Genomic DNA, 26,919 nt, shown 5'->3' with positions numbered 1-26,919 from the left:
ATCAATCATCCAGCTGAGCTCTATTATTCACACAAACGGAAAGAACCCACAGAGATAAACCAAACAAAAGCAACACAGGTGTCAATTGATCCCGGCAGCTATGTCTCTTCTTTCATCTGGCGAGCGCCGCCGCCGGGTTGCTGGGCCATGCCACCGCCGGCGGCCACCTGCAGGGAGCCGGCGGCGGCGGCAGCCCTCCCCGGCGGGTCGTGGCTGTGGCGGCCGGTGTACGTCGTCAGGACGCACTTGGGATCCGCCGACGCCCTCTCGATCTGCTTCCGCACGTTGCACCCGTCCGCCGTGCACTTGTAGTAGCTCCTGCACAGAGCGGCAGAGCGCCAATCGGTTCAGGGTTCAGGAAGGTTCGTCAAGCATGGGAAGTGCAGTGATTTTACAAGTGTGCAAAAAGTAAAATCATTTTAAAGTTTCTGGGATTATAAAACAAATAATGAGAAAACAAATAATAATTATATCATTTTTAATGATCGATCATATATCCAAAAGATAATCATTTTTTCGCTTTTGTTTTTGCTTATAAGCTAAAATTTGATTTTTTTTTACATTAAATTTGAAGTTGATTTTAGAATTTTTCGTCGTAGTTTATTTTCTGTCATTTGATTTTAGATCACTAAGAACAAATATATAAAAGTTTTATCTAACAAATTATTTTGTATTTACAAATATATCAATGCCCCCTAATGATTCGGGTGTATGTTCCAGGTGAAACTTTTTTAAAATCTCAAAAGGATATCCCTTCATTTATTGAATGTCATCTAAATAGTTAAAAAAATACAAAAATTTAATAAGATAGGTTGAAATGTAACATATCACAACACAAACGTGAATTTGACTTATGCATGTTACAACAAATAAAAACAAATATGAATCTGAATATATGTATAGTAATCAGAGTCTAATTTATTTATTTTGTTACATATCGAATTTGAAGTAATATATCATATATTAATCTACTATTTTAAAATTTTAAAATTAGTATATTTAGATGATATGCAAAAAAAAAAGTGAACATTCACTCAAGATATTATAATCAACTTCCATCTTTCGGTACCTCCTAAAGGGACGTCAAATTTTTTTTCATAAGACGATGTGCAAAGCAAATAGGGTGATTGTTTGGCTTTTTTATGTGAAAAGTTAAATGACGTATTTACAAATAAAAATAATTTATGAATAAAAATTTTATATACGTATTCTTAACTATCTAGAGTCTAAGGCTGAAAAATAAATTTGTGTGAAAAAACCCTAAAATCCACTCTAAATTTAAGATTAAAAATTTAAATTTAAACTTATAAGTATAAGTAGAAGTGAAAATAACTAATGTTCTTTGTGTGCTTCCGAAAAACAAAGAAATGCAACGATGTTTACCTTGGTCGTGGATTGCCCTTGACGACTTTCTGGCCGTACTTGCGCCACCGGTAGCCGTCGTCGAGCAGATCAACCTCGCTGGTAGTCTGAAGTATGATCTTGGGCTTCCTCACCACCCTTTGCCCGGCCTCGCCGACGCCGTCAGCGCCCCTGACCAACCCACGCAAGTGTCAGCTACAGCAAGCGCGACCCGACATGGATTCACATCCCGACCGACGTGTCGAACACCCCACCTGTCGCGGCCCTCCTCGCCGCCGCCGCCGTCGTCCTCGTGCAGCATGTCGTCGTCGCTGGGGTCGTCGTCGTCCACCTCGGCGGAAGGGCCGGCGCCGTCGGCGGCATTGTCACCGGCCATGCCGGAGAGGCTGCTGCCGCGGCGGGGGTCCAGGGGCCGGGGGTGGCTGTGCCGGCCCTTGTAGGTGATCTCCTTGATGCACCCGTCGGACGAGCGCTCGACGATCTTCTTGACGGGGCAGCCGTCGCGGGTGCACTTGTAGTAGCTCCGCGGCGACTCGGCGTCCTTGAGCTGCTTCTGCCCGTACTTGCGCCAGTTGTACCCGTCCTTTGCCGGCTGCTCGATGGTGGCCGCCGCCGGCGCCGCCGCCGCCTGCATGCCGCCGCCGAACGCCGCGGCGCGGAGGAGCAGCTGCTGCATGCTGTGGTGCTGCTCGTGCGGCGCACCGGCGGTGAAGACGGTGAAGCTGGGCGGCGGCTGCAGGGAGGAGGAGGAGGGAGACGGTGTTGGCCGTGGAGGCCATTGCTGTGGCGCGTCGACTCCGTGGAGGTATGGCGGGTAAGGGTGGAGGCCGGCGGCGAGGGGTGGTGGCGAGACGAGGGAGGCCGGAAGTTGGTACGACGGCGGCGCATAGTTCGCCTGCATGGAAGCCATGGCGTGCAAAGGTGCAACTTTTTTTCAGTGATTCTTCCTGAACGATTTTTCTCGTAATTTCTTAATTTTTCTTGTCATGGTGCAAGTCTAAATCTTATGCAAGCAGGTTACCTATGTGATAGATCATAGATGTACTCCAGAGAACATGCAATTAGCCCAGTAATTACAAGCACATAAAACTGAACCTTTGTTTGCAATCGTAATCTCATGAAATAAACAGTAAACTCATGACTAGCTATCTGATCGGTAAGAAGCCTTAGAACAAGATAGAAGTGCATAGGAAAGAATTGCATATGACAAAATGGCATGCTTCTTGCGGAAGAAAAAAAAAAGGCTACTGGGGTTTCTGTGTCTTGACCAAAGCATAACAAATTGACAGGAGTTTTAATCAATGTGCACTCAAATCAGCTCAAAAGCAAACTGAACAAAAGTTGAGCATGTCTGCATTCCAAACGAGAAATCAGGAGCAGATGAGATTGCTACCATTTTCTAAAAGTGTTCTTCATGATTGATTATAGAGACCTAGCAGTAATTAGCAAGTGCAAAAAAAAATCTCAAATTTATCAACACCGAATCATATAACCACACGATTAGAACGGACCAACATTACCATGGAGAACTGAGGCGGCAAGCTAATCCCAGGAGGCTCCTCATCAACAGCCCACGCCGCCGGCGTGGGGGCGACGGCGCCGGCGCCGGCGGCAAGAAGCGCCATGTAAGAGGCGCCCTGATCAAAGTCACTCCCGTACACCGGCACCGGCCCAGGCACGCCGCCTCCGCCGTCGAACACCCTCTCCTGCGCCGCCGCCGCCGACGAGAACGGCGGGTGCCGCATGCCGCTGCCGTCGCCGCCGCCGCCGCCTCGCCGATCGGCCATTGGCGCCGCCTCGCAAAGCTTCTCCTAGCTTCTTCTCAGGCAGAACAGGTCCGGCTCTACGTGCAATGGCAACGCGCCCAGCGACAGCGACGGCTGCCGACCAGAGAGAGAGCGCTCTCGCGCGACGCTGGACTGACTCGCTCCAAACGGCTGGAGCTGGTCGCTGAACCGTTCCAAAACCAACGCAAGCCTCCGCCCTCCGGCGACTTTGCTCCACCGATCACAGCAAGCCGCCGCCGCCCGCTCACCGGCGTCGTCGAAGCGATCGCCACCTCCGCCGCCGGTCGCCGCAGCGCTTGATCTGACGCCGACACGGCTGACGAAGGTGAGGTGAGGTCGAGAGCCTCTCCCAAGATGACATATGGAGTCATGGATTTGTGTTATTAGCTCAGCTTAGTTTAGCTAATTTCCCCTTTAATTATATGGTTTCAGATTAGCTGCATATATCCTCTCTGCGTGCTGTGTACAACTAAGCAGCATTATTTTCTCAAGAGAAGGGAGATTTGAGAGCTGTGTGGGGGATAATTGTGGAGGTGCAGTACACACAACGTGGATTGGACCAATTGGCCCCCATTGGCTGCAGCAATAGCATCGAAGCAAGAACAAAAATATGCCCTTCTTTTGCACGCTGTATATATAAACCTCACCAATATCTCTTAGCCAGTGAAATGTCTTGGCACATTTTTTATATATGTACATGTATCACACTGACCCTCCCAAGCAGTTTTATAATGTTACACGTTTCTTTCAGACTGTTGGCAAAAGTAAAGTATATTTTGCAGCCATTACGGTCAGATAGCATATTTTCATTTCTTTGACAAAACAGCAGCTTTCTCCAGCTCTAAGTAAGATCTCTTCACGCGGTTGCTGGCGCAACTGGTGATCAAACAAGTATTACACTTTAATTCCTTCGCTAGAGACATCTATTCTATAATAATTTCTAGCTGTGTTTATCTGTTCACTGGGGTACAAAACAAAAGCAAGAAGACGGTAATGTAGAGTAAAACATTCCTGGATTACCAAACTGAGGTTTCCCTCCAGGGAGTTAAATCACCTTTTATGTTCCATCTATATTATATAAGACCCTAGAATATGTCGTGATGGTAACATCAGTCACACAGGCATCAGTTCTTCATTGTGACATATGAGGTTGTTCGACACAGAAAGCCACCTTTTTTGTTACTAGGTGCATCCTCAATGGTCTATTAACCTCTGTTTTCAAATAGGTTTTGGTACAGTTGATTGAACCAACCTGATTAGCCAGGTTTCCATTCCCCAAAATGAATTAATCGAGAATCTTGACTCCCCAAGTGTGGCAGAAGAAATATAAAGAGCATTACCTTTTTCAGTTCTGAGACAGACCACAATCTAGTTTCCAATCAAAAAAGGAAACAAATTTGGGCAGGATGATATCGACATTTAGAAGGGGAGGCAAATTCAAATTCTAAATGTTGCCTACCCAACCACACCAGCAAAAAGGTCAGTTGAAAGATATGAATAAGGCATGTGAGTAGAATTTTAACCAAAGAACAGTTAAACACAGCTTCCATTAGTTTCTTCTATTTGGATAGAATGAAGCTGTTTGGAAATATATATACTCTGCTATCATGTACTGAGTACCAAACTGCAAGACTACGCACAACTCAATGAGATCATTGGAGAACTAAAAAATCTATGAATTACATACTAAAGTAAAAGTTGTCCTTCATACTTTAGTCTCGAAAAAGTAAGTTGATGAAACAGCTAAACCGGCTGAGTCATAAGTCCGCACAAGCCGCTGCCTCTTTCCAGGTGATTCCATCCAGCAGAACTCCAAATGAAAAGAATCTAACTCATTCACAATCTTACCAATGTCAGACGGATATCCCATGTACATTCCTCCAGGTAACAAGGTCATTTCATATCCTCCATCAAACTGAAGCAAGTTGTTATTTGCTGATCCTGTCCAGTGGACAGTTGTCCTAGTTCCAGATTTTGTCGATATGTTATCCTACGAAAAGCATGAAGCACATGTTACACAATTTTGTGAACAAAACGTAGTAATACTGAAAACAAACAACATTTTTATCAAGTGCATTTGTAGTTTTTTATACATCACAAGATTGGTCTCCTTAGAAATTTTATAGTGCTTGTAAACTATAGATCTACCTAATTGTATATAATTTAAGGTAAAGAATGAACACAACATGCTAATGTGCATGCTAATACAGACAATCCCACTTAGAGTGAGTACTGTCCCAGGGTACTAAATAGAGGGTTGCCCAGCATTTGTGGGTAAGTATACCACACCATTGTCTCCTGTCCTCTGAGCTTTAGTCTATAGCCAATCCAACCCAAAGCAATCCAGGAAAAACAACTATCAACAGAGAGACTTGAGATTTCACATTTTCCATCGCCCCTTGTTTGGTCAAAACAAGCTAGTTCACATCCAACTGTCCTGGTTTCAGGTCCCATTTCTGGTGCGGTTGGCTCTCCATCCTAACATATGGAGGCAAAGGCAAACTTTTTTCAAGGGCAGCCTATCCTAACTATGATGTGGTCAATCGCGAAAATCTTTCTAAGTCCTTTGCCCTTTCTCTGTGAGCTTTCTCTTCAACCTTCCTCAAGGAAGCACAATTGCTAATAGACAGTTCAACTCAACCTCCTTTATTATGGACTAGTGTTGCAAACCACTGAACAATAAGCTCATTCAGCAGCACAATGACAAGACCATACCAACCAATTTCTGGTACGGAGGTACCCATAACATGCAAATTTTAAAATCCATCACCCATGAGTTCATGGCAGAATTTTAGGTTAATATTTACCAATATACTTACTTGAATTATCATCTTTAACTTCATAGAAGTACATATGTCCATCCTCCATAGTTAAAAGTCTATGGGGATCAATGATGCATAAATCTGAACTCTGAAGCATACCAGAATTAGCTGATCACTGCTGTCCTTGTCAAGGAGAACCACCGTATCAGCTTCAGCAAGTGTTGCTCCATACACCCCACTCCTCTTGGTCACAGAACGACCCTCCCATCTTCCAAGTAGTGGAGCAATTCTATCATCATTGACGATCTAGTGCAAAAGAAAGGGACTACCTCAGCATCATCCGATCGTCAGATCATTCGATATGAAAACTATAGCATTTGCTTTTAAGAACTCACATCTGTATCAGCTGAAGAATATGTAAGTGGCACTAGAGAACCCTGCTTTTCATGAAAAATTAGAAGTGTGTCGAGAACTCCCTTTGGGTCCATGATGTGGAATGCCCTTACTCGACCATTGCCTTCAAGAGAGTAAAGACAATTCTCACATACAATAGATGGCTTGCGAGAAGGAATCTTCAAGTTTCTGGTATAGTACAAAATAGATAAGTAACAAATTGTTATACGAACATTGTAATGCAGTAAGAATCAAATAATGTTGCTAGATGCTTACTTCGGGGATGCTTCACCAGTATCATCCTCTCCTAGCACACCAGCCCGAAGGACAGTCTCCAGCATTCCAGCAGTCTGATACCTCAGAGCAAATGCCTTCTCTTCAGGAAAGTATCCTATCTGTACACTAAACAACACCACTCGTTAAAAGAACTCAGAACTACAAAGATTCAATGATATCCGGAGAGTTGAAGAGGTCGACAAACTTCAGTGCACCTGCTGATATTTATCTACAGTGAATATGTTTGTCTCTTTGATTTTGTACTCCACCCACTCTGGTTCAGAATCCTCCTCATCTACAAACGATATCTGAGAAGAAGCTTGCTTGATATACAGCCTAGAAATCACATCAACTAAATATGTCATCACGATCACCGGGCACTTTCAGAGGCTAAAACATTGCACTTGATTACAGATATTGGTACTCCCAAATAACATGAAGCACAGAAGCAAGACTGAATTTAAAGACAACAAAATGTGATACTTTGAAGTATGCGTGAACTGAAACGAGCAGGAATTAACATGAGGAGTGGAGTATTATTACGATTGTAGGAGGCTGATTAGATCGTCCTCCCCGTAGGTGCTCACTGACAGCCGCGTGCCAATCCCCTGGAGCACCCTCCCATGCGCATCGAATTGCTGACGAGCAGAAACACAAGCACACGAACTCAGCGTCTTTAGACTGCGGATTACGAATCCGGACAAAGGAAGCCCACGAGAGATGCTAGAGGTAGGGGGCCGCACGTAGAAGGCTCCATTCCACTTGCCGACGTTGACGTCGAAGAAGCGGCGGAGGTTGTCGATGCTCATCGCCTCGTCCTCGTCCACCTCCGGCGGGCCGGCCACCGCAGCCCGGGCGCGCAGCCTGCCGCGCCGGAACGGGCCGAGGCGGGGGGCACGCGCCGCGCAGGAGCATCCGTGGGGGCGGCGGCTCCGAGGACGCGCGATGGCGGACGCCGCGAGCCGGAGGCCGGCGACGAGCGTCTCCGCCATGGCAGAGCGAGAGGGAGGGAGGAGGGAGAAGCGCGGGGGTGTTGCGAGTGCGCCGCTCGTGTGCAGCTCACTTGCGGCTTTGAACCTTATCAGTTTGTGCACCGCTAGAAGGGGGGCCATGTGTCAGAGACTGAGATTTGAGACCTTTTTCAGCAGTTACTATTCGCTTATAATTTTTAATCATTTATCTTATTTAAAAATTTAGTACGAATATAAAAATTTAGTAGTAATACTTAGACTACTTTTAACGATAAAAAAATAATAAATAATACTTCCAATTTTATTGAATAAGACGAGTGATTAAAGTATACAAACAGAAAATCAAAATCTCATATAATATAAGACGGAGGGAGTATAAACACCCAATCCAAAATATAAGCCTGATGAGGACATTTAGCCTAAAGTATAAATGATTGTTTAGTGTTTCATAAAAAAATCGAACTGTATATTTACAAACTAAAAATAATATATAAATAAAAACTTTATACATCTATTCTTATCGATTTAAAAGCTAAGGCTAAAAAATAAACTTCGCTAAAAAACCCAATTCAAATCTAAGGTTAAAATTTAAATTTTAGTTTATAATTATAAGCATAAGAAAAAAAAGATAAGGGTGAAAGATATCAAAATATTCTATTTTAGTCATTTCGATTATAACGATTGAAATCATGAAAATCACTACCAAAATGATATAAAACTTAAATCCTAAGAATATATATTTTGAGACGAAGCAAAATGATATAAAACTTAAATCCTAAGAATATATATTTTGAGACGAAGCAAAGTATATAGCAAATATGAGCTCCGCGCAATTCATTTCGAAAAAGACAAATTTGATAATTTGTTACTCTTTAATTTGCAGAGTGCCACTATGACGAATTAACAATTGGCGCAAGAAAAAAAATTGAGCACAAGGCGCAAAGGCAAATCGTCAAATTTTCAAATCTCGTCTGGAAAAATAAGGAAAATATAGACAGTTTAGAACAAAAGGATATATAAATCGCTAACTTGTAACACGACATACACGATACACGAGGGTGGTAAACCATACCGCAAACATGCCAGTAACATTTTCCAATTACTAAAGGGAAAAAGAAAAGGCAAACGTATTTATAAATAAAATTTTTTATATGCATTCTTAAGATGTAAAAGCTAAAAGTTAAGACCAGAAAATAAACTTTAATAAAAAAAATCAAAATTAACTTCAAATTTAAAGTTGAAAAAATTAAATTTTGACTTATAAGCATAAGCAAAAAACGGGGGTGATACCTTTGCTAGCATTGTTCACAATCTCTCAAAGTTTGTACCCAAGATAGTCTAGTGCATGATCACACTAACCATAATAATGTAATAATCTTTGGAGTGAAGACCAGAATAATAATCATTCAAGAGGATAACTTGCAAGATAAAGAAAAAGTTAAGGAAAAATCACCCAAGTAAAAAATTATAGCTACTTTCCATATAACTCAAAGAACATTGTATGTAAATAAACAGACAGAGAGATTGTAGTAAAGCTACTGGTTCAAAATAGCATTACAGATAGCAAAGGTACATCCAAATCATTCGGTATAAACCGCAAGATGGAACAACTGCCCATATGTCTTTTAACTTAGCTCAAACCAAAAGTTTTATATATCAACGCAAGACCACCTCCAAACTTAAAGCAACCGAACAGCTAGCCAGAGGCCGTAAGTAAAAAGGCAGCTCTAGTTCTTGGGGCCAATATCCTTCAGAGCACAGATCTGCTCCTCACCCATGGCAGACATTACAGTAACAATCAGATCCTTCCCCTCATTGAATCCATCCTTGATCTATATTTAGCAAACAAAAGAGCTTTAGCAATTATGGAAAGAGATGGATGGCAAAGCTACAGCTAAGACCAAATCACTAACCTGCGTGAGCAGAGCCTCATCAGTAGGGAGCCTCAGGTCATCCTTAGTGCCTCCGCTTTCAGTCAGAAGGCTAACCTGTAGGATGTGTGAAATACACATTACAAACTAAACAATACCAAGAGCCAATTCCAGAATCAGCTAAACAAAGGCTCCAGTAACTTACGAATCCATCTTCAGAAATGTCAATCAGCTGGTAGTCAGTACGGTTGACATGGGGGACCTACATGGTACAAGAATAACAGATAAAGTAAACCGCGTACCAGAAAGCAAACAAACAATACTATAACATGGTTGAGGTTTATACTCACGTCACAGTTATGGGAGGAGGGAACAATATCCTCAAGCTTCTTCCCATTGAAAATGTCAATGGCCACAAAGTGGCATTTTGCATGCCCATGCTTCCCAGTCTTGGAAGTAGAGACCTCAACAACCTAAAGCAAGGAAAAATAAATCATAAGATACTCGAACCAATGCAGTGTGTGTTCACCAAACCTTCAAACCAACAAAAACAAAACACTAGCATGGTTGCCAAAATTAAGACACAAATAGCATCATATATATAAGAATTGCACAACCAAAAAGCTAAAAGCCCAAATAACACCCTAACCTTTTGGCTGAGAAATCAATAGTCAAATCAGCCGCACAAACAATACTTTATAGACCAGGCCTTTGAGATAACATAATTAAATCCAAACCACTATAGCAATGAGAGGTACTATATATATTGATAACAACACACAAAGCAGGGTAACAATACGAAAAGCAAGGGAAAAGTAGTGTTTTCATCAGGCCCAAACAACACATACCAGGCGTTACAAACACAACATTTGCAAAAGCACCATTTGCATAAAGAACCAAAACAAATAGATGCAACAACAGAAATATCTAACTTAGAGCTGTACAAGAACTCAGACCTTTTACAAAAGAAGTGCAAAGGGGGGAATTGGACAACAGTTGTGAGACAACATACGCGGAAAATTGCATATTCACAATTCAGACTAGCAGATAAATCTAACCGAATAAAGCCCAGGAAATTAACAAATAGCAAGTAGATCATTGAAATTAATAAGCTTAACGAATCCTGCAGTAAATAAAGGCCAGGAACGTAGGAAAGCACAAGCACGACGCTCGCAATTCCTCCCTAACAAATCTAGGTGCAAGGGAGGAGGGGGACGGGAACGGGGATCCGGACCTTGCATGGGCGGTTCTTGATGACGATGTGGCCGTTCTTGCGGATGGTACCGGCCTGCTGCGGGTAGGTCTTGGACGCGCCGGCGTCGGCCTTCGACTCGAAATGGTGCTCCTCGGAGTCCGACATCTCCAGCCGCCCAAACCCAACCTGCCACCACCACCACCACGCACACACAGATCACGCCCCAGGCCACCAGATCAGATCGAGACGACGACGTGAGCAGCAGGGGAGGGAAGAGGAAGGGAGGGCGGCGGCGGCGGCGGCGTCTAACCGAAGAAGCCGGAGGAGGAAGCGCGCCGAGAGGGTGGGAGGGGAGGAGGAGGCGATCCGGCTGACTAGGGTTCCGCACGGGCGCCGCTCACGGAGCATTTATGCGGCGCCGCATCCGCTGGCAGATGCTGAGCGGGCCGTGGGCTTTGCCCACCTCGCCGACGGCCCATAGTGACCCGGCCCGTCTACGTTTAGTCGGCCGCGTGTTACCGCCTTCGCGTAGCCGTCGATTCGAGCCGTGGGGCCGGCTCTCTGCTGACTTTCTGCAGCGCGCAGAAGCCGCCCGAGTGATGAGAGATTTCGGCCTTGTTTAGGTCTCAAATTTTTTTTAAAAAAACATCACATCGATTTTCTAGTCACCTAAATAAAGCATTGAATATAGATAAGCTAAAAAAACTAATTGCATAGTTATGTAAGAAATCTTGAGACAAATCTTTTGAGCCTAATTAGTCTATGATTAGCCATAAGTGCTACAGTAACCAACATATGCTAATGACGGATTAATTAGGCTCAAAAGATTCGCCTCGCGGTTTCCAGGCTAGCTGTGAAATTCGTTTTTTTATTCGTATCCGAAAACTCCTTCTGACACTCGATCAAACATTTGACGTAACACTTTTTCTAAAAATTTTCTCAATCTAAACGTTGTCGCTGTGCACCTGGCAGGAGTGTGTTACACTGAAAACTGCAAAGTTACGTTCATATTCATTTCTCGTTCGTATTCATTTCTGGACAATGAAGGTATATATATGACTAGATTGTACTAAAATATATTTATCTGAGCAATACTAAAACTATATTATATTGTGAAACAGATAGAATATAACTTTGATATTTAAAATTTATCTAAAATATAATAATTTGCACCGGTTTTCAGTCTCATCTTTTCGTTTTGTTTAAGCGTATAGCTTTATAAGCTAAAATTTGAAGCAGTTTTTTATCATAATTTATTTTCAGTCAAAGCTTTTAAATCATCAATGGCCCATATATAAAGGTTTTATTCATAAATTATTTTTATTTATAAATATATCGTTTAATTTTTTTTCTAAATAAACCGATCAATCGCTCCTAGGTAGCAGTACAAATTTTTTTTGGTCAACTGAAATGTACCTTTGCGTGGTATCACCTGTCATGGTATCTGTAAGGCAGAAAGCAAGAAGGCACATATTCTCCTAGTCCAATAAAGGAGGCTCCTCATTATCAAATGTAGAGTATTCAACCACTTGTAGCAGTCTGAAATCTGAATGAACGAGAAATGGACGGTACAAAGTTTCAGATAACCCAAAAAATTCAGAAGCATTTAACTTTTTGTCACTTTTAAAAATAACACCTAATATATTTGTCACCTGCTGTCTATGAGATGTGAACCCTCATATGTCTATAACATGTGAGTCTAGTAATAAATATATTGGCACCATTTCTAAAAGCGACAAAAAGTTAATTATTTCGAAAATTTCATGACATTTGACAGGATCCCATACGAACTTGGTGCATTTCCATGAGCAGTAAGGTGTTTTGTCTGGAAATCTACATCCCTAATATGTGTAAAGCCTGACAGCGACCTACCACTCTAGTGCGGCAAAGATTCCAGACGTAATCAGATCAGGTCAAACAGGCACACACACTTCAATATATGTCCAGACTCTGGAGCAATTCCAAAAGAGGAACTGTGCTAAAGAAGAAAGGCACATATTCCCTCGAGATGATACTCCTAGTTCCTACTCTGTTTTCCTGCTAACAGAAAAGAAAAACTCAAATTTGCTTTGGCCATTTTGCACATCCAAGTCCTTGTCCGATTACAAGTGTTACAATTCGATATAAGGCAGTTTAAGCATACAGTCTGTGAGGTAGTTTACAGTTACACACAATGGGTAGAAATTTACCCTGGCATTGATTGAACACAGAAGCAATCTCTGGCGTACACAAGATGAGACATGTAGATTTATCTACACAGAAATAAGGCTTAACCATACAACAGCACAACACTGAACTACACCTAGCACAACTAACAAAATTAAAAGAACACCAAGGAATAAGTTTAGCTCAATTAGTTGTACAACATGAAGGTAGGCAGCTCCTTGTAAAAAGAGACACCTTAGAAGTTCTGCACCATTTCGAAAAATATCTGGTGTTCCTCTACCCTGACCCATAGAAATGTACAGGCGAGATGATTAGTGGGGAGTCTGAATGCTTTCTTAAGATGAGGGGATGCAAAAAATGATCCTAAATCCATTCCCAAAAGGATGACGTCCTAAAATGCATCCAATCAAACCTCAAACTTTTAAATCATTAATAGATTTAAAAATATTAGGGTTTTAATATGTCAAGATAACACTAATAGATTTTTCATTACAAATACTTCCATATGGTTCTATTTTCTATAAGTTTTACACATATATAATTAGAAAAAGTAATTATGAGACATGTATGTTTGGAGACTACCAATGTTCAAAATGACAAGTAAAAAGGAAATGAGGCAGTACTTTGATTCAACTATGAAATGCAGACATGATAGTAACCAAATCAAATGCTAAGACACTCCGTAATCATATCAGAAAACAAGGGAGGAGTGACCAGGAAAAAATGCTAAGAAAAGATATTTATTTTTAAAGTAAGCCATGATAGTTGTACAAATGCAGCAAATGAAAATGCTACTTATTAGTTGAATGAGACAATTAGAATACTCGATTGCCACAGCCCCCTCTTTGCATACCCTTTCTTGTCATCATATGACATCAAAATGGCCTGCAATGAAAGTTCAACTCTTCCCCAAAGAGTTGTTAGTTCCCCCTCTCCCCACAATACACGCACCTAGCCTCTAGATTCCTAGAGAATTAATGTAGAGAGAAAGAAGGAGAGCATCATCCTTCGTCTTCAGACACCCTCTCATATCAACCACCACGTGAGTGTCTTTGAGAAACCCACAGGGGAGCAAAACTCATGTATTTGGATAACGATTTTGCAACCTATGATCTAACATCAAAACTTCTGAATGAATCTAATGTTATTGCTGATGATAAAGCAACAAGAATTTTCTGGTTTAGTAGTCAGTAATCACTCACATTTTATCTGCTTCTTGATAAGTGCAGTTTGAAACAACTGCAAAAACTTGACCATTATGATTGTACGCTATTGATGCCACACTGCCTGAGTAGATAGGGAACTGCAGAGGTAAAATGTAGATCTGGATTATTAGCCACAACAAAAACAAAAGGGCTAGACTTCTTGGTAATTGAATGGCAGTAATAAAATTGAATTACACATTGGGCACAACAGCTAACTTTTATTTTTAGTTTTCAAGGTAGCATCAGTCATAAGAATTTAAAGAGCAATCCAATGTTGATCACTGGACAGTAGTTGTACACTTCTGTAACATTTCTCTAATATATCTGACATTAGAAATATCCTTTTGCAATATTCCTCAGAAAATTGATGCTACTAATATGTATGGAAGGCAAAGAGAAAGGTAAGTAAAGTAGGGTGAGGTAAGAGTTAGCGGGTAAGAAGTTTCATTCTAGTCAATTTTAAACTGTCAAAATCAAACAGTTGCAGACAACACATACCTCATGCAGCTTCTTTCGTGATTGAGCATCCCAAGCAATGGCATATCCTTCATTATCTCCAGTAACAAAAGTTTTGTCACTGCCAATCAGAAAACCAGTGCATCCATATCACGTTGATGAACATAACACCAGGAAGATGCACAAAATTTAAAAAACATACAATGGATGAATTGCAATGTTATTTATGGGAACCAGACAGGATCTTCCATCTCTAGATTTTGGATGACACCGGAAAACATATCTGCAAAAAGACAAATATCTCCATGAAGTTTTGGTCCCTCTACTTAAATGCGTAAATACTTTTCACGGATGACACATGCACACACCACCATGTAAGTAAACACCACACTAACACACACACCCATGAATGACCCAATGTTTTGTTCCAAGTTGGCACTTCATGAAAAAGAAAACAGATACAGGTTCTAAGTTAGCATATAAACTTATCGAACTAGATAGTTCATGCAAAAACATTTCTGTGTTATCTTATTTGTTTGGATTTGAATACATTTTGACATGAGAGCAAACAGATATAGTTTGAGAAAAATGACCTGAAAATGTCAACTAAAATTTCCACATCATATCATTCATTGTTTATTTAAATGATTGTCATTGATTTATCTAGCAAAAGCACCAGAAATTACCCCATATCACCATCGGCTCCATGATCAAAATACTTCAATGCAACAGTTCCATCCACAGATCCAGCTGCATATCCTGGGAAAAAAGAAAAATTACTCAGCCAATCATTTAGCCGATATCTGTTGTTAAAAAATAGATATTTCAGATAAGCAAACACTCAATAACAAGACCCCTGGAAGGCACTTTAAAGAAACCCAAAGAATACAAGAAATGGATTGATTCCTTGTAGCAGCTCACCTTGCAAGGATATAAGATAAAAAAGAGAATAAGGGAACATCTGAATATTCATATAATTTATTTAAATAATCTCAACCAAAACCTCATGTTCTACTCTAGATCACATGGTTGATTTTTTTCTTGAAAATATATCAACATCTACATGACAATGACCATCACTGTTAAGAGAAATTGCTTATTTTAGGCAAGGAGCAACGGGAAGGACTCCAGGCAAGGTTTTATTGTGGAATGACAAACGAGATATAAAATTTCTATCAATATCTACAATTGTTACAAAGTTCATCTTCACTTGGAGTCTTTGAGAATGAAACTCAGAGCCTTAGCCTTCAATAGTATCAAGAAAAACATATGGAAACTCATAAATAGAAATAGAAACCATACCCTTCCACTCCTGAGAAGAATGAAGACTTCTTATATGATACTCCAAAGGGGAATTTTTTGACTTAACTGGTCCAGTCAAGTTCCTCATGTCATAAATGTAAACTTCTCTCCCAACTGCCGCTAATATATACATGCCACAGACTGAAAGTGACGCAACATCAGAATCCAAGATTATGGAGCTGCTAGGGCTCATATTTCTTGTTTGTGTGTCCCAGCAAATTAATTTATTGTCAAGGGTAGCAGTTACAACTTGACCTGATAAGCACACAGCACAATAATAACCACAAATTAATGATTCAGTGGTTGAATTGCATTAAGATATAATAAGTAAGGCTGCCATTTCTAATTATGCAACTCAGTAAATATATTATTGCGGGAATCCATCATGCTATCATTTACAGATACAAAAAGGTCAAAAAGCTGTAATCTCAAACTAACATAACATGCTTCCCTAGTATCATCTGGGCTCTAAACTGTTCGCTGCAGAAAACATTTCAGCAAATAACAAAACATGGGCAGTAGTAGAGATTTCAGCAATTGGATGCCATCAAATCAAGAAAAGCATCTAAATATAACTCTATTTAGAGCCCCTTACCAGCCATGTGTGAGAACTCAATGCAGGAAACAACTTTGTCGTGCATTCCAACTACATCCTGAGCCCCTGAATGCAAGTCATACCTGAGAACATTACCCAAAGAGTACTAAGGCATAAAATTTCCATATTAAATTATAGAACATTGAGAATGGGGTTTTTTTTTGTTAGTGCAAATTATCTGTAGAGACACAACAAATTTTCCTACCTCAGTCTAAATATCTAACTGAATTTGGTACCTCTGGATCAAATGAAGTAAAAAACTATGGTAGCTTATTGACACTGTCCATTTAGGTTTGATTTTTATTAATATCAAGAAGTTTAACGTGTAATTTGTAAAATTTACAATGAGGTTCACTGCCATCACTAACTCCAAGTATAGAAATAACATGAATGCAAAAGTGAAATGTGCAATCTCCTGAAGCTAATCTTGTAACGACACCCTATTTTCTCTACCACATGCCGACAATAAGACTGTATGTTCAGCATAGGCACTTCGACTGCATAATATCAGTATAAGCAACCTAGTAGGAATCTGTACCATCATGAACAATAGATGAGAACACAAGCCTATCTTTTAGATAGTGGAAAGAAATCCGGCCTCTAAATCCATCAGTGGATATACCACAGCCAAGAGAACACAAGATTATAGTCCTTAATTTGTTCAAAAGTTCAACACATAGAGATCATCCAAGGAAAATGAAGCAATGAAAACCCCGCCATTGATTGAGTGATTGCAGCCCATTTCTGTAGGAATATATACCTTGTTACGGATCCATCAGAACCTCCGGTGAGCGCCACGGCCTCATCCTGGAAGCAGCAGTCCAGAAGCGCCGCCTCCGACTTCGCCTCCAACCGGAGCTCGCACGCGTCTGCGTCGTACAGCCGCAGCCCCTACCGAACAAAATACTAATAAGGCGAGCCCAAACTCCCCACGACTCCGCATTTCTCACGCGACGAAGAAACTCAGAACCGGAAGCCCGCAAACAATCCCAGAATCCCCCCCACGCTCCTCCCACCAACTGGATCAAACAAGAAGCTAGCTACCCTAACTAAAATCGAAGGCGTGGGGGAGGGGAGATCTCACCGAATCCCACGAGGAGACGATCAGGTTGTTGGAGGACGGCGCGAAGCGGAGCCTCGAGGCCGCGCCGGCGACGGGGCCGCCGCCCGCGCGCCTCCGCCATCCCATCGATCGCCTCCCCGCCGAGGCCGGTGTACGGAGAGCTCAGCAGCAGAGGGAGTGGTGGGTTTTTGAGTTTTGAGTTTATAGCCGCCTCTTTTTTCCCCTTCTTGATCCCCGCTGGTGGACTTGCGCTGTTCGTGGGCCGCAGCAATTAGACGACATGGGCTGTTAGGATTAATTGGGCTTCCGAATTCTGCTTTTATTAGTTTTTATTTTGGGCCTTGCTTAGTTGCCAAAATTTTTTTGGCAGAAATATTACGTCGAACGTTTGATCATATATTGGAGGGTTTTCGGATACGAATGAAAAAACGAATTTCAGATTTAACTGGAAACTACGAGAAAAATCTTTTGAGTCTAATTAATCCATCATCAACGCATGTTAGTTATTGTAACACCTATGGCTAATCATGTACTAATTAGACTTAAAAGATTCGTTCCACGATTTTTCCTATAACTGTGTAATTAGTTTTAATGTTCGTTCGCCCAAACATTCCATGTGATATTTTTTGGAAAAAAATTTGTGAACTAAACGGGGCCTAGGTAGCCATAGGGGAACGTGTGGCTGGATTGAATCCTTCGCAATGGAAATGACCTCACAAACCCGTGTATTGCAAGGGGCACGTATACTTCATGATGGACTGCAAGAGATATGGCGGAATTTCGTCAGGCTCTTCTGGTTCTTGTATGTAATTTTCCAATTTATGGTCATGTTTTGGAATATGTTTATAAACTTCATACATAGATTTAAACCAAGGAAATGAGGTATTTTCGCTTCTGCTTATACTTATAAGCCAAAATTTAAATTTATAGCCTTAAATTTAAAGTTGATTTTGAGGTTTCAACGAAGTTTATTCTTCAGACCTGGTTTTTTAGATAGTTAAGAATTAATATATAAAAGTTTTATTTATAAATTATTTTTCGTTTACAACATGTCGCTAGACAATCACCCCATCTGACATCGTAAAAGACATGGGATAAGTGGTCTTCAGGGTGAAAAATATACAGTACATACCCTGTTGATCCCGTTCGTTAGGACATATTTTGACGAAAATGCATCTATATAAGAGCTGTGACAAATTCTACAATTCCAAAACTGATTCAGAAAGCAACACTCAGATGACAAAATTGCACGTTTACTGCCTTTTTGAACACGTTTTCTGGTTCATTATTCAGCCTGTAAGAGCGGTGCTTCTCGTATAGCCATATACCGAAGCATCACTGGCAAGCTGACCAAAAACTACATCATGAAGATTCAGGGAATTGACAGAATCAGTTGGTATTTCAGTTTCTGAATATTGGCAATTCAGCAAACACATATGCTAAAACATAATAATCTCATGCAGGCAAGCGCCAAAAAAAAAAAAATTGCTGCTATCTTCATTGCTGGGCTAATAGCATGCCAGGGGACTCTTCAGAGATAATATCAGCCGGCAATTCTCATAACGAATCATACCATATTTGATTGGAACAGCTTAATACAATGTTGTTGCAGAAATATCTTATGAACTAATTTAAGAATTTCTTATTAAAAATGTACACCATGTCTCAACCCCAAAGCATGTCTTTGGGAGCCCAAAATAGGCCAACGAGGTATGTGCACTCATGGCTATACTTACCTTCTTATACCTCCATCAAGATCTCTACCACAAATCCAAATATAATCCGATGTGTTTGCTGTCGACATCTTCTTATTCAAGATGCGGCAGAAATATTATAGCCTGGTGGACACCTCGGTCTGCGACAACGTCTCGTTGTTCTTCCCCAACCAATGATCCCCCTATCACTAGCTTCTATGTCTGCAGCATCAGGTTTTGCCGGTGGAGTAACCAGTACTTCTTCTTCCTCTATAGTTTCTGACAGAATTTTCCGAGGTTTTCTACCTCTTGGACGCCCACCGTATCTTCCTCGCCTGGTTAAACTCGACTGCCATGATCCACCAGATGCCTGTACTAACCCCTCTAGTAACTGAATGTCCTCTACGATTTCAGGTCGCGCAAGTGATGTAAGGCCAGGCAATATGTCTTTCTGAAAATCGCGCTTCTGTCGCCTCCTCCTTTGCGGACCTCTTTTTGGCTTAGTGAGAAGGTTCACTGATTGTCCTGCTTGTTCGTCGTTTGGTATTTCAGGTGCCCGTGGCCTGCTCCAGTACTCATCAATGTTGGTCTCTTCCAGCTTCAGTGTCAACGATTCAAATGAATCCGGACCGTCATCACTGGAATTATTGGTGCAATCTTGGACTTCTGCTTGCTCGTCATGGTAGTCAGTGCTTGATACAGCAAAATCTGCAAACCACTGCAGCATATCATCAGACGTTTCTGCAATTGTTGGCACATGCATGGACAAAGCAACAATGCTCTCTGCTGCAATTCTAGTGGATGTAAAATATGCATCATCAGCCTCCTGGGTTGCATCAAGCTTATCAGAAGGTGTGCATTCCTGATTAAAAGTCCAGGCAGCACCCTCTTCACAAGCAGGCACTTCTAAATCAATGACAAACTTGCGTTTGCCATGGTTGTTCTGTAAGGAGGCCACATGACATTCATGTGACACCACAGACGACTCTGAATTGTCCTCATTTGGTGCATCATCATTCAAATCAATGAAATTCCTTACGGGAGCACCGCTTTTCTTGTCGACTCCTTTAGCAGCTTTATCATCTCCAGGCGCATATTTCTGGCATAAAAAAGGTAAACATGTAGCACTCTCCTGAGTCGTGTTACATACCAGCTGAGTTCTAGTGGTAATGTCCTCACACAACTCATCCTTTTTAACCCCACAATCTTGGGATTCCTTCTTAACCCCACAGTCTAGGGATGTCGAAGCAGAATCTGACAGGCTATGAATAGTCGAAGGTATTTCTTTCCTGTCGTTGTTATTCAGATCGATTACAGTCCTGTTTGAATGGGTAAAAACCTTCCTTGGATTTTGCAGATCTGATGGACGAGTACATGTATCTGTTGTTTTCATGAGCCAAGGGAACCCAAGAACTGATCCACCGGCTTTACTATGAGCTAAGCTACTAACACTGCCCCCATCTTGTTCTACAAGACAATCTTCCTGTCCATCTGACAATGCTTCATTCAAGTTAAAGTTCTTTGGGCCCTTGTCATTTGCAAAATGAGGATCCTCACAATGCCGTGCTGAATGTTCAAACATCAAGCACTCAGTTTGCTCCTCGTCACTTGAAATTGTTACCTGGTGTCGTGATCTTGATTCACAAAATGGATCAAGTGCAAAACCTGGACAGCTGCCATCTAAGCCATCATTTTTCTTCACCTTAAGAACTGAAGTTCCAATGCTCTGGTTCACAGTTGAAGAACCTTTGAAGCTTGGAATTGGTTGGAATGTAGCATTATTGACAGCACTGCTCCTTGGGTCTAATGTACAGGAACCTATCGGGGAAGCACCTGAGGGATGGTCTATACGAGGAGCAGTCATTGGAGCACCAAGTGCACCAAGACTTGAATGATGCAAGCGGTCAAGTCTAGGAAAATTATTGATGGCAGGGGCTTCCAGAGAACTTCTTGCGAACCATCCAGCGGAACTATTTTGACCTTGGTGAAGAAACTGGGTATTGCTTGCTGATCTCCCATCAACGCCTTTCATGGACATTTGCGTTGCATCACTGTATCTGGGTGTGAAGACATGTATGCTGCTGACCTGTTTACCTGATGGATAAAGCAAGAGACAGAAAAACTATTAATACATTTAGATTGGATCAAGTCAGCTGTAATAAAAAGACCAGTAAACAAATGTGCTAGCTATTGAAAGAACATCCGAAGCACAGTCATTCGGCGGTGTGATTTGGGAAGCCACAGACGCTACTAATTTATCAATTAGGAGTACTAGATTACTGCAGAACTACAGGACTAGGGAGAAAAACTACCTGCTACACTACATACTCCACGCTACAATAGTACTCGTATATCACATCTAACAGGTTAAAGCACTGAACAACATATAGTGAAAAGAAAGGTTTAAGATCATGAAGGTGTTCACACCACTATGGAAAAGTGAAATCGGCATAGTTAAGGGAAACATAGTTTTGAATGTATAGGAGAAAGCTGTTACATACTACTGAGACTTGAGACTCAATACACTCATCTCTCCATAAGATAGTGTATTAAGGATGGTTACTGATTGTATTGATCATAGTTAAATGGATGTTGGAAACTAGTCGCTCTACAGTATCATGGTACACAATAACAGATTTTTCCTCCCAAATTCCACAATAAACCCATACCACGTAGCACCAATTAACTTGTAAACATATCTGGTAAGCATGGTGTTTCCATTTTAATCATGCAAACATAAAAATTACTCGTCTGACCAGGAATAAATATATTTTACGTGAAGCTTATCGTTACCTTTATCAATTAACAGTTTCTCCTCCTGCTTTGTCTTGGCATTTGTAGCAAAGAAATTTGAGCTTGTTCCTTCATCCAAATGTTTCTCTTTGGAGTATTCTTTATTGAAGTTGATGTTAGCTGTGCTTGGTCTCAATATAGATTGGTGCCATGAGTTCTCCATGGTATAGGAAAGACCTCTGGATCCTGGCCCGTTAGCTCTGCCCATATATGTTCCTGTAATTGGCTCATTCAGGTCAACAACTTGCCGGCCTCCTAAATTATTTGTAGCATGCAATCCAGAGGTTGAACTATTATCACTGAACCTCCCTAAACCTTCCGGACTAACTAATGTGAGGTCAGCATTATTCTGAGGTTTTTTCTCTGATGCTACACCAAGGAAATCTATAGGATCATTCTCTGATGCATTGTCATCATCAACATAATGATCCGCTGACAGTTGAAGGTCAAAAGTGCCTTGTTTGGCATTCAAAGCATCGCTAGGGGGGAACCCATTTGGAGAGGACTGCACACTGCCTTCTCTAAGGAACTTCAAGGAATGATTCATAACACCATGCTCTGCAATAGGAGCCTTTCTGTATGTTATGGACATGGGAGGTGTCTGAATGGGCCAAATCATCTTTGCACCATTTGGTGGAACTGTTGGTGAATTTGTCTTTGATGCATCTTCCAGCATTGGGTATGCATATATATCTTTGTTTTGATACTGTTTCATCATGTCTCTCTGTATTTTGTAAACCCGGTGCAATTCATAAACCTGGATAGCAGCAGGATTGTCAGGTATGACATAAGGAGATATGAGGGGTGGAAATGAAAATTCTTGATGTTCTGTTGTGGCTTATAATGATGGATTAAGATGCTTATTTAAGTCATGCCAGGATACTCACTTGTTGTCTAAATATAGCTTCATGTTCAAGCATAGTGCGCGTGAGCATCTCTTTGTCGTACTCTGAATAAACATTTGTCGGTTTTGCAATGAAGCCATTGCACATGTGACCATTTGATGTCTTCTCCTCATGGTATGGAGACCACCTACCATTTGCATCTATGTTGAAATCCCCCATGGCATAATATCCAAGCATGTAATTGTCACCTTCTACCTTTGCCCCCATTTTTGTCAATCTGAGCAACAAAACATTCAAAATTTTGAATTAAACAAAGATGCGGTATCGCTTTTGCATTATCAGCCTCAAATATGGCAAAACAACAGATCTGCCTTTTTTTTTAAGAAAAGGCTTGGAGAAGGGAAAGAAAGAATAAACTGGCAACAGGATAATCAGTTGTTTCTTTTTTAAAAGGAACAATCAGTTGCTTCTGTTAATGTTAAAGACAATGGCCAAACATAAAGGCTGAGAAAGACAAAACCTTACCTGCATGGTTTGTACGTTTACAAGCATAATGCCAAATCACTTTCTAAGGGTATAGGTAACATAAACATAAGCATAGTGCCTACTCGTAGGTAATTCTAAGGGTATAACCCTAAGCAGCAATTCAACGCAGAAAAATTGAGAGGATTTAAAAGGCTCAGCTAAATTTTGGTACTTAAAAGTATCAGGAATCACAATAAATACAGAAGCTAAGAAATGGCATAGAGATATACAAAAAAAAGTATTTCAGGATTTGATAGAATACATACCAAAACAAGAGGCCTGCAATGATCATATGCGATCCCCCGTTGCTGTGAAATGAACCCAGCCTGTGAGGGTTTTGCTGTCTTCACATCAAGTCCACCAACTCAAAATTAGAGAGTCAACACAATCGAAATATACAATGCTGACTCTTCACTGTTCTGAACTAATCAGCCAAATGAGTAGCTCAACCTATCCAGCTGTATAATCAACCAATATCTCTTCACAATCTGAATCGTGCTTCAAGAAATATCCTGTTTACGAAATACTGCAGTGAGTACTAAGAAATGATCTATCAAACGACAAGCCATTCTTTCACTGAAACACAGCATCAAACCTCACCATTCCCATCAAATATTCCGAATTCCGAAAAAAAAAACACATTGCATCAAAAAAGGCAGTACAAAAGTCCCAAATTTTACGGAAAATACTTTCTTTGAAGAAACAAAAGGAAGGCAATTGAAGAAAGAACAAAACGAGAGAAGATAAACTAAGCTATGTCATGAGCCACTATTAAGCCTACATGATCTTCAGGTGGTCCTATAAACTCGTTTCCAAATGCAAGCTTCTAGGGAAGTTGCAACTTTTTTCGTGATGCTGCGATCAAATTCAAGCATTCCCAGACAAGGCCATCTGAGAGAGGTGGAGACGAAGAAATCCCAGAAAATCTGGACGCCCAACTTGCCTTCTCGAGCTCAGGAGCCCAGCTAGCAGCAAGCCGACCGGGGATGTGGCCTCCACCCGCAAATCCAGCGCCCCGGAGCTCGAGGCAGGTGAATCCTCGGGCGGGGACCTCGATCCGGAGCGGCTTCCAATGGATCCACTGGATCTGCGGCGGCCGGCCCCGAGCAAGACGCCGGATCTGGTGACGACCTCACCGGTGGACGCCGCCGGGGCCGGCGGCGGAGCCATGCATGGCGGCTCTGCTGTCAGCTCGTCGTCGTGCGGGAGACAATACAAGTCAACCCCCCCCCCCCCCCTCGATACCCGGTAGCTCAACCAACTCAACAAGCCCCAAAAAATCGCTTCTTTCAGGAGAAAGATTTTTATCTATCGCCGTCAGTTCATCCAAAAAGACGAAATTTGCCAGCTAGACCCGGTCAATCCAACCGAAAATTTCACAACGCGGCTAAATCCAAGATCAAACCGAATTGCCGAGCAGAAAAGCCAGAATCCTCAAAACAGCAAAGAAAAGACAGCAAAACCGCAGCTGCTTTTATATATATTCTTATTTTTTACAGCAGCAGCAGTGCAGCACAGCCAATCTATCACTACAGCAAACTCATACTCAGCTCAAACATTCGACGCACGCACCCACCCACCTCAACGATGCTCGCCGCACTGCGCTGGAGAGGGTTGAGCCTGACCACACGCAGCATCCGCAGGACGAACAGCCTCGCAGGCACCACCGCCGCCGCCATGGCCCCTAGAAACCCAGCATCAGAGTCCCAGGTTGACCTCAAAAGGCCGGATTTTTATGGGGGCTAAAAGACCGGGGCGGATTTCCAGGGCGAGGCGAGGCGAGGGGAGGCGATCGAGCTGGAGGATAATTGGATTCGATGGGCCACGGAGGAAGACGAAGAGAGGGAGGGGGAGGGGTGGTTGGTTCTTGCTCTTGTTGTTTTGCCTCAAGAATGACGACGCACTTCTTTCTTCTCCCCCGAAAAAAAAATAAAAATTCTCCTTTTGTGGGGTTCTTGGATGGGTGTTGTTTGGTCCCTTTCTCTCTCTCCTCTGAGGAAGAGAATGGAACGACCTTCTTCTAAACTACTACTACGTGCAATCACAGCAGATTTGTTGGCATCTGGTCTTTTTATTCTCTCTCCTCCGGCTGATCCTTCTCACCCACTCTCTCTCTATCCATCTCTCACTCTCTCTCATCAAGAATTAATGTTTCATTGCGTCCTCTCTCTCTTTTTTTTTCCCCTGCGCACCTGCTGCTGTCTCTTTCATAATTTCGGTGTGAAAGTAATGCAATTCAAGCCTGATTTTAATTATGGGGAGAGAGCCTTGTTAATAAGGATCTGATTTCCCTGTGGGATCAGATCAGACCAGACAGTTGTTTGCTTAACTTGATGCTACTACTGCTTATATTATCTCTGTCCCTTTCGGTCAGTGAGCCAGTGAGGATCGGGACTTGAGAGAATCTGGCAATCTGGCGAGTGTCCACCTCCTCCCTCCCCCTTCAGTTTTTTCTTGCAACTGGTTCGCTCTGCTGCCATGTGGGACCACCCCGTCAGCCTCACGAGGGCGGAGCTCATCAATAGTTATCCCATCCTCGTTCTCGTGCAATCTCGACCGTCCAGTTGGTCGATCAGACGGGCATGAGACCATGTAAAAAAATGTTTTTTTTTCTCTTTTTTACCTCTCCTGTTGCTGCTAAATTTGATCCGGATTAGCCGATTCGGCCTCGGATTCCTCGAGCCGAGAGGCAGGAGAGGCGTCCCGTTCCAATACTTGCCTGGAACACAGAGCTCGGTCCCCTGTAGGGGCAGCGAGGCAAAGCCCATATGCTTCCATCACAAGAGATAACAAGCACATTGATTGTTTAAGACAACGCGATCGTTCTAACGTAACAGTAAAATATCGTACCGACGGAAATACTTAAAAAAGAAGAGGAAGTGCATTTACAAGAGAATGGTCATTTCATTTGCCATACTTAAATTTAGCAATTTTATAAAAAAATCCTCCAAGAAAATGTCTATTTGACTTACCATGCTATTTGAATGGTTAGTCTTGAGTCCTCAATGGTCAAATCTAGCAACTCATTCCCCACTAGCACAATTGCTATCTGTGGGTCCCATATGAGTGGGACCCTCTTGTTATCCTCCCCTTGCTAGGACTTGAAGAGTGTGGAAGGATAGTCTCTTGGAGATGCTCTTAGAATTCGAGTTGTCAAAACTAAAATGAATGGCTAAATTTTGATTTGGAGAGTCAAAATTTAGCCATTTTATTGGAGATGCTCTTATTGGTTTGGAAAGAAAGGCATGTGATAGAGCATAACCACTAAAAATAGGGGTGGGGATTCCGAAAATTTTATTTTAACTGCCCACATATATTATACGGTTGGTATCGTTATAAATTATTTTATATATGTGTGTTTTAATAGTTTTTATTTTAATTTTAATTTTAATTTTTTTCAGAAATTTATTTCTACGTGAAACCTCATTTTTACTTTTCTTTGTTCTTTTAATTCTCAATGTGCATTTATACTTGTATTCTAAATTTTACATGTACATAAACTCTTTTACGTATAATATCTATTTCAAATTGAGTTTTAGATACCTCTAAACTATAAATTTATTTATAGGTTGCCTTTCTCTTAACTTTACTTGTTTTTAATTGCAATTTTAGTTGTTTTCAAATTGCACTTATGATGCACTCTTCCCTCAATACTAAT

General features: G+C 41.6%; 4 protein-coding genes across 4 annotated transcripts; all 4 read right to left on the bottom strand.

Annotated features, from left to right (window-relative positions):
* Window positions 1-98: 98 nt before the first annotated feature.
* Window positions 99-7,628, bottom strand: LOC102720317. Its single transcript, XM_040521815.1, has 10 exons — window positions 7,124-7,628; window positions 6,796-6,916; window positions 6,581-6,699; window positions 6,307-6,493; window positions 6,071-6,217; window positions 4,858-5,139; window positions 2,883-3,173; window positions 1,617-2,257; window positions 1,384-1,533; window positions 99-318 (listed from the first exon to the last, which is right to left on the bottom strand). The coding sequence occupies exons 1-10, from the start codon at window positions 7,570-7,572 to the stop codon at window positions 99-101; spliced, it is 2,607 nt and encodes an 868-aa protein (XP_040377749.1). The 5' UTR covers window positions 7,573-7,628.
* Window positions 7,629-9,009: 1,381 nt separating this feature from the next.
* LOC102705057 (eukaryotic translation initiation factor 5A) lies at window positions 9,010-10,995 on the bottom strand. Its single transcript, XM_006650560.3, has 6 exons — window positions 10,928-10,995; window positions 10,657-10,803; window positions 9,773-9,895; window positions 9,628-9,684; window positions 9,465-9,539; window positions 9,010-9,383 (listed from the first exon to the last, which is right to left on the bottom strand). The coding sequence occupies exons 2-6, from the start codon at window positions 10,780-10,782 to the stop codon at window positions 9,279-9,281; spliced, it is 486 nt and encodes a 161-aa protein (XP_006650623.1). The 5' UTR covers window positions 10,783-10,803; window positions 10,928-10,995; the 3' UTR covers window positions 9,010-9,278.
* A 1,697-nt stretch (window positions 10,996-12,692) lies between these two features.
* On the bottom strand, window positions 12,693-17,530 carry LOC102704599 (mitotic checkpoint protein BUB3.3). The gene is made up of 9 exons (XM_006650558.3): window positions 17,426-17,530; window positions 17,102-17,232; window positions 16,342-16,424; window positions 15,747-16,001; window positions 15,131-15,203; window positions 14,647-14,727; window positions 14,487-14,565; window positions 13,986-14,086; window positions 12,693-13,064 (listed from the first exon to the last, which is right to left on the bottom strand). The coding sequence occupies exons 1-9, from the start codon at window positions 17,528-17,530 to the stop codon at window positions 13,019-13,021; spliced, it is 954 nt and encodes a 317-aa protein (XP_006650621.2). The 3' UTR covers window positions 12,693-13,018.
* A 1,428-nt stretch (window positions 17,531-18,958) lies between these two features.
* On the bottom strand, window positions 18,959-25,308 carry LOC102704320. Its single transcript, XM_006650557.3, has 5 exons — window positions 24,842-25,308; window positions 23,528-23,773; window positions 22,779-23,013; window positions 21,892-22,648; window positions 18,959-21,192 (listed from the first exon to the last, which is right to left on the bottom strand). The coding sequence occupies exons 3-5, from the start codon at window positions 23,001-23,003 to the stop codon at window positions 19,217-19,219; spliced, it is 2,958 nt and encodes a 985-aa protein (XP_006650620.1). The 5' UTR covers window positions 23,004-23,013; window positions 23,528-23,773; window positions 24,842-25,308; the 3' UTR covers window positions 18,959-19,216.
* Window positions 25,309-26,919: the final 1,611 nt, after the last annotated feature.

Source organism: Oryza brachyantha, chromosome 3 (assembly GCF_000231095.2).
Source record: "Oryza brachyantha chromosome 3, ObraRS2, whole genome shotgun sequence".
In the NCBI taxonomy this organism is placed as follows: domain Eukaryota; kingdom Viridiplantae; phylum Streptophyta; class Magnoliopsida; order Poales; family Poaceae; genus Oryza; species Oryza brachyantha.
Note: the sequence above shows the minus strand (reverse complement) of the source record. Positions and strands in the feature narration are given on the sequence as shown.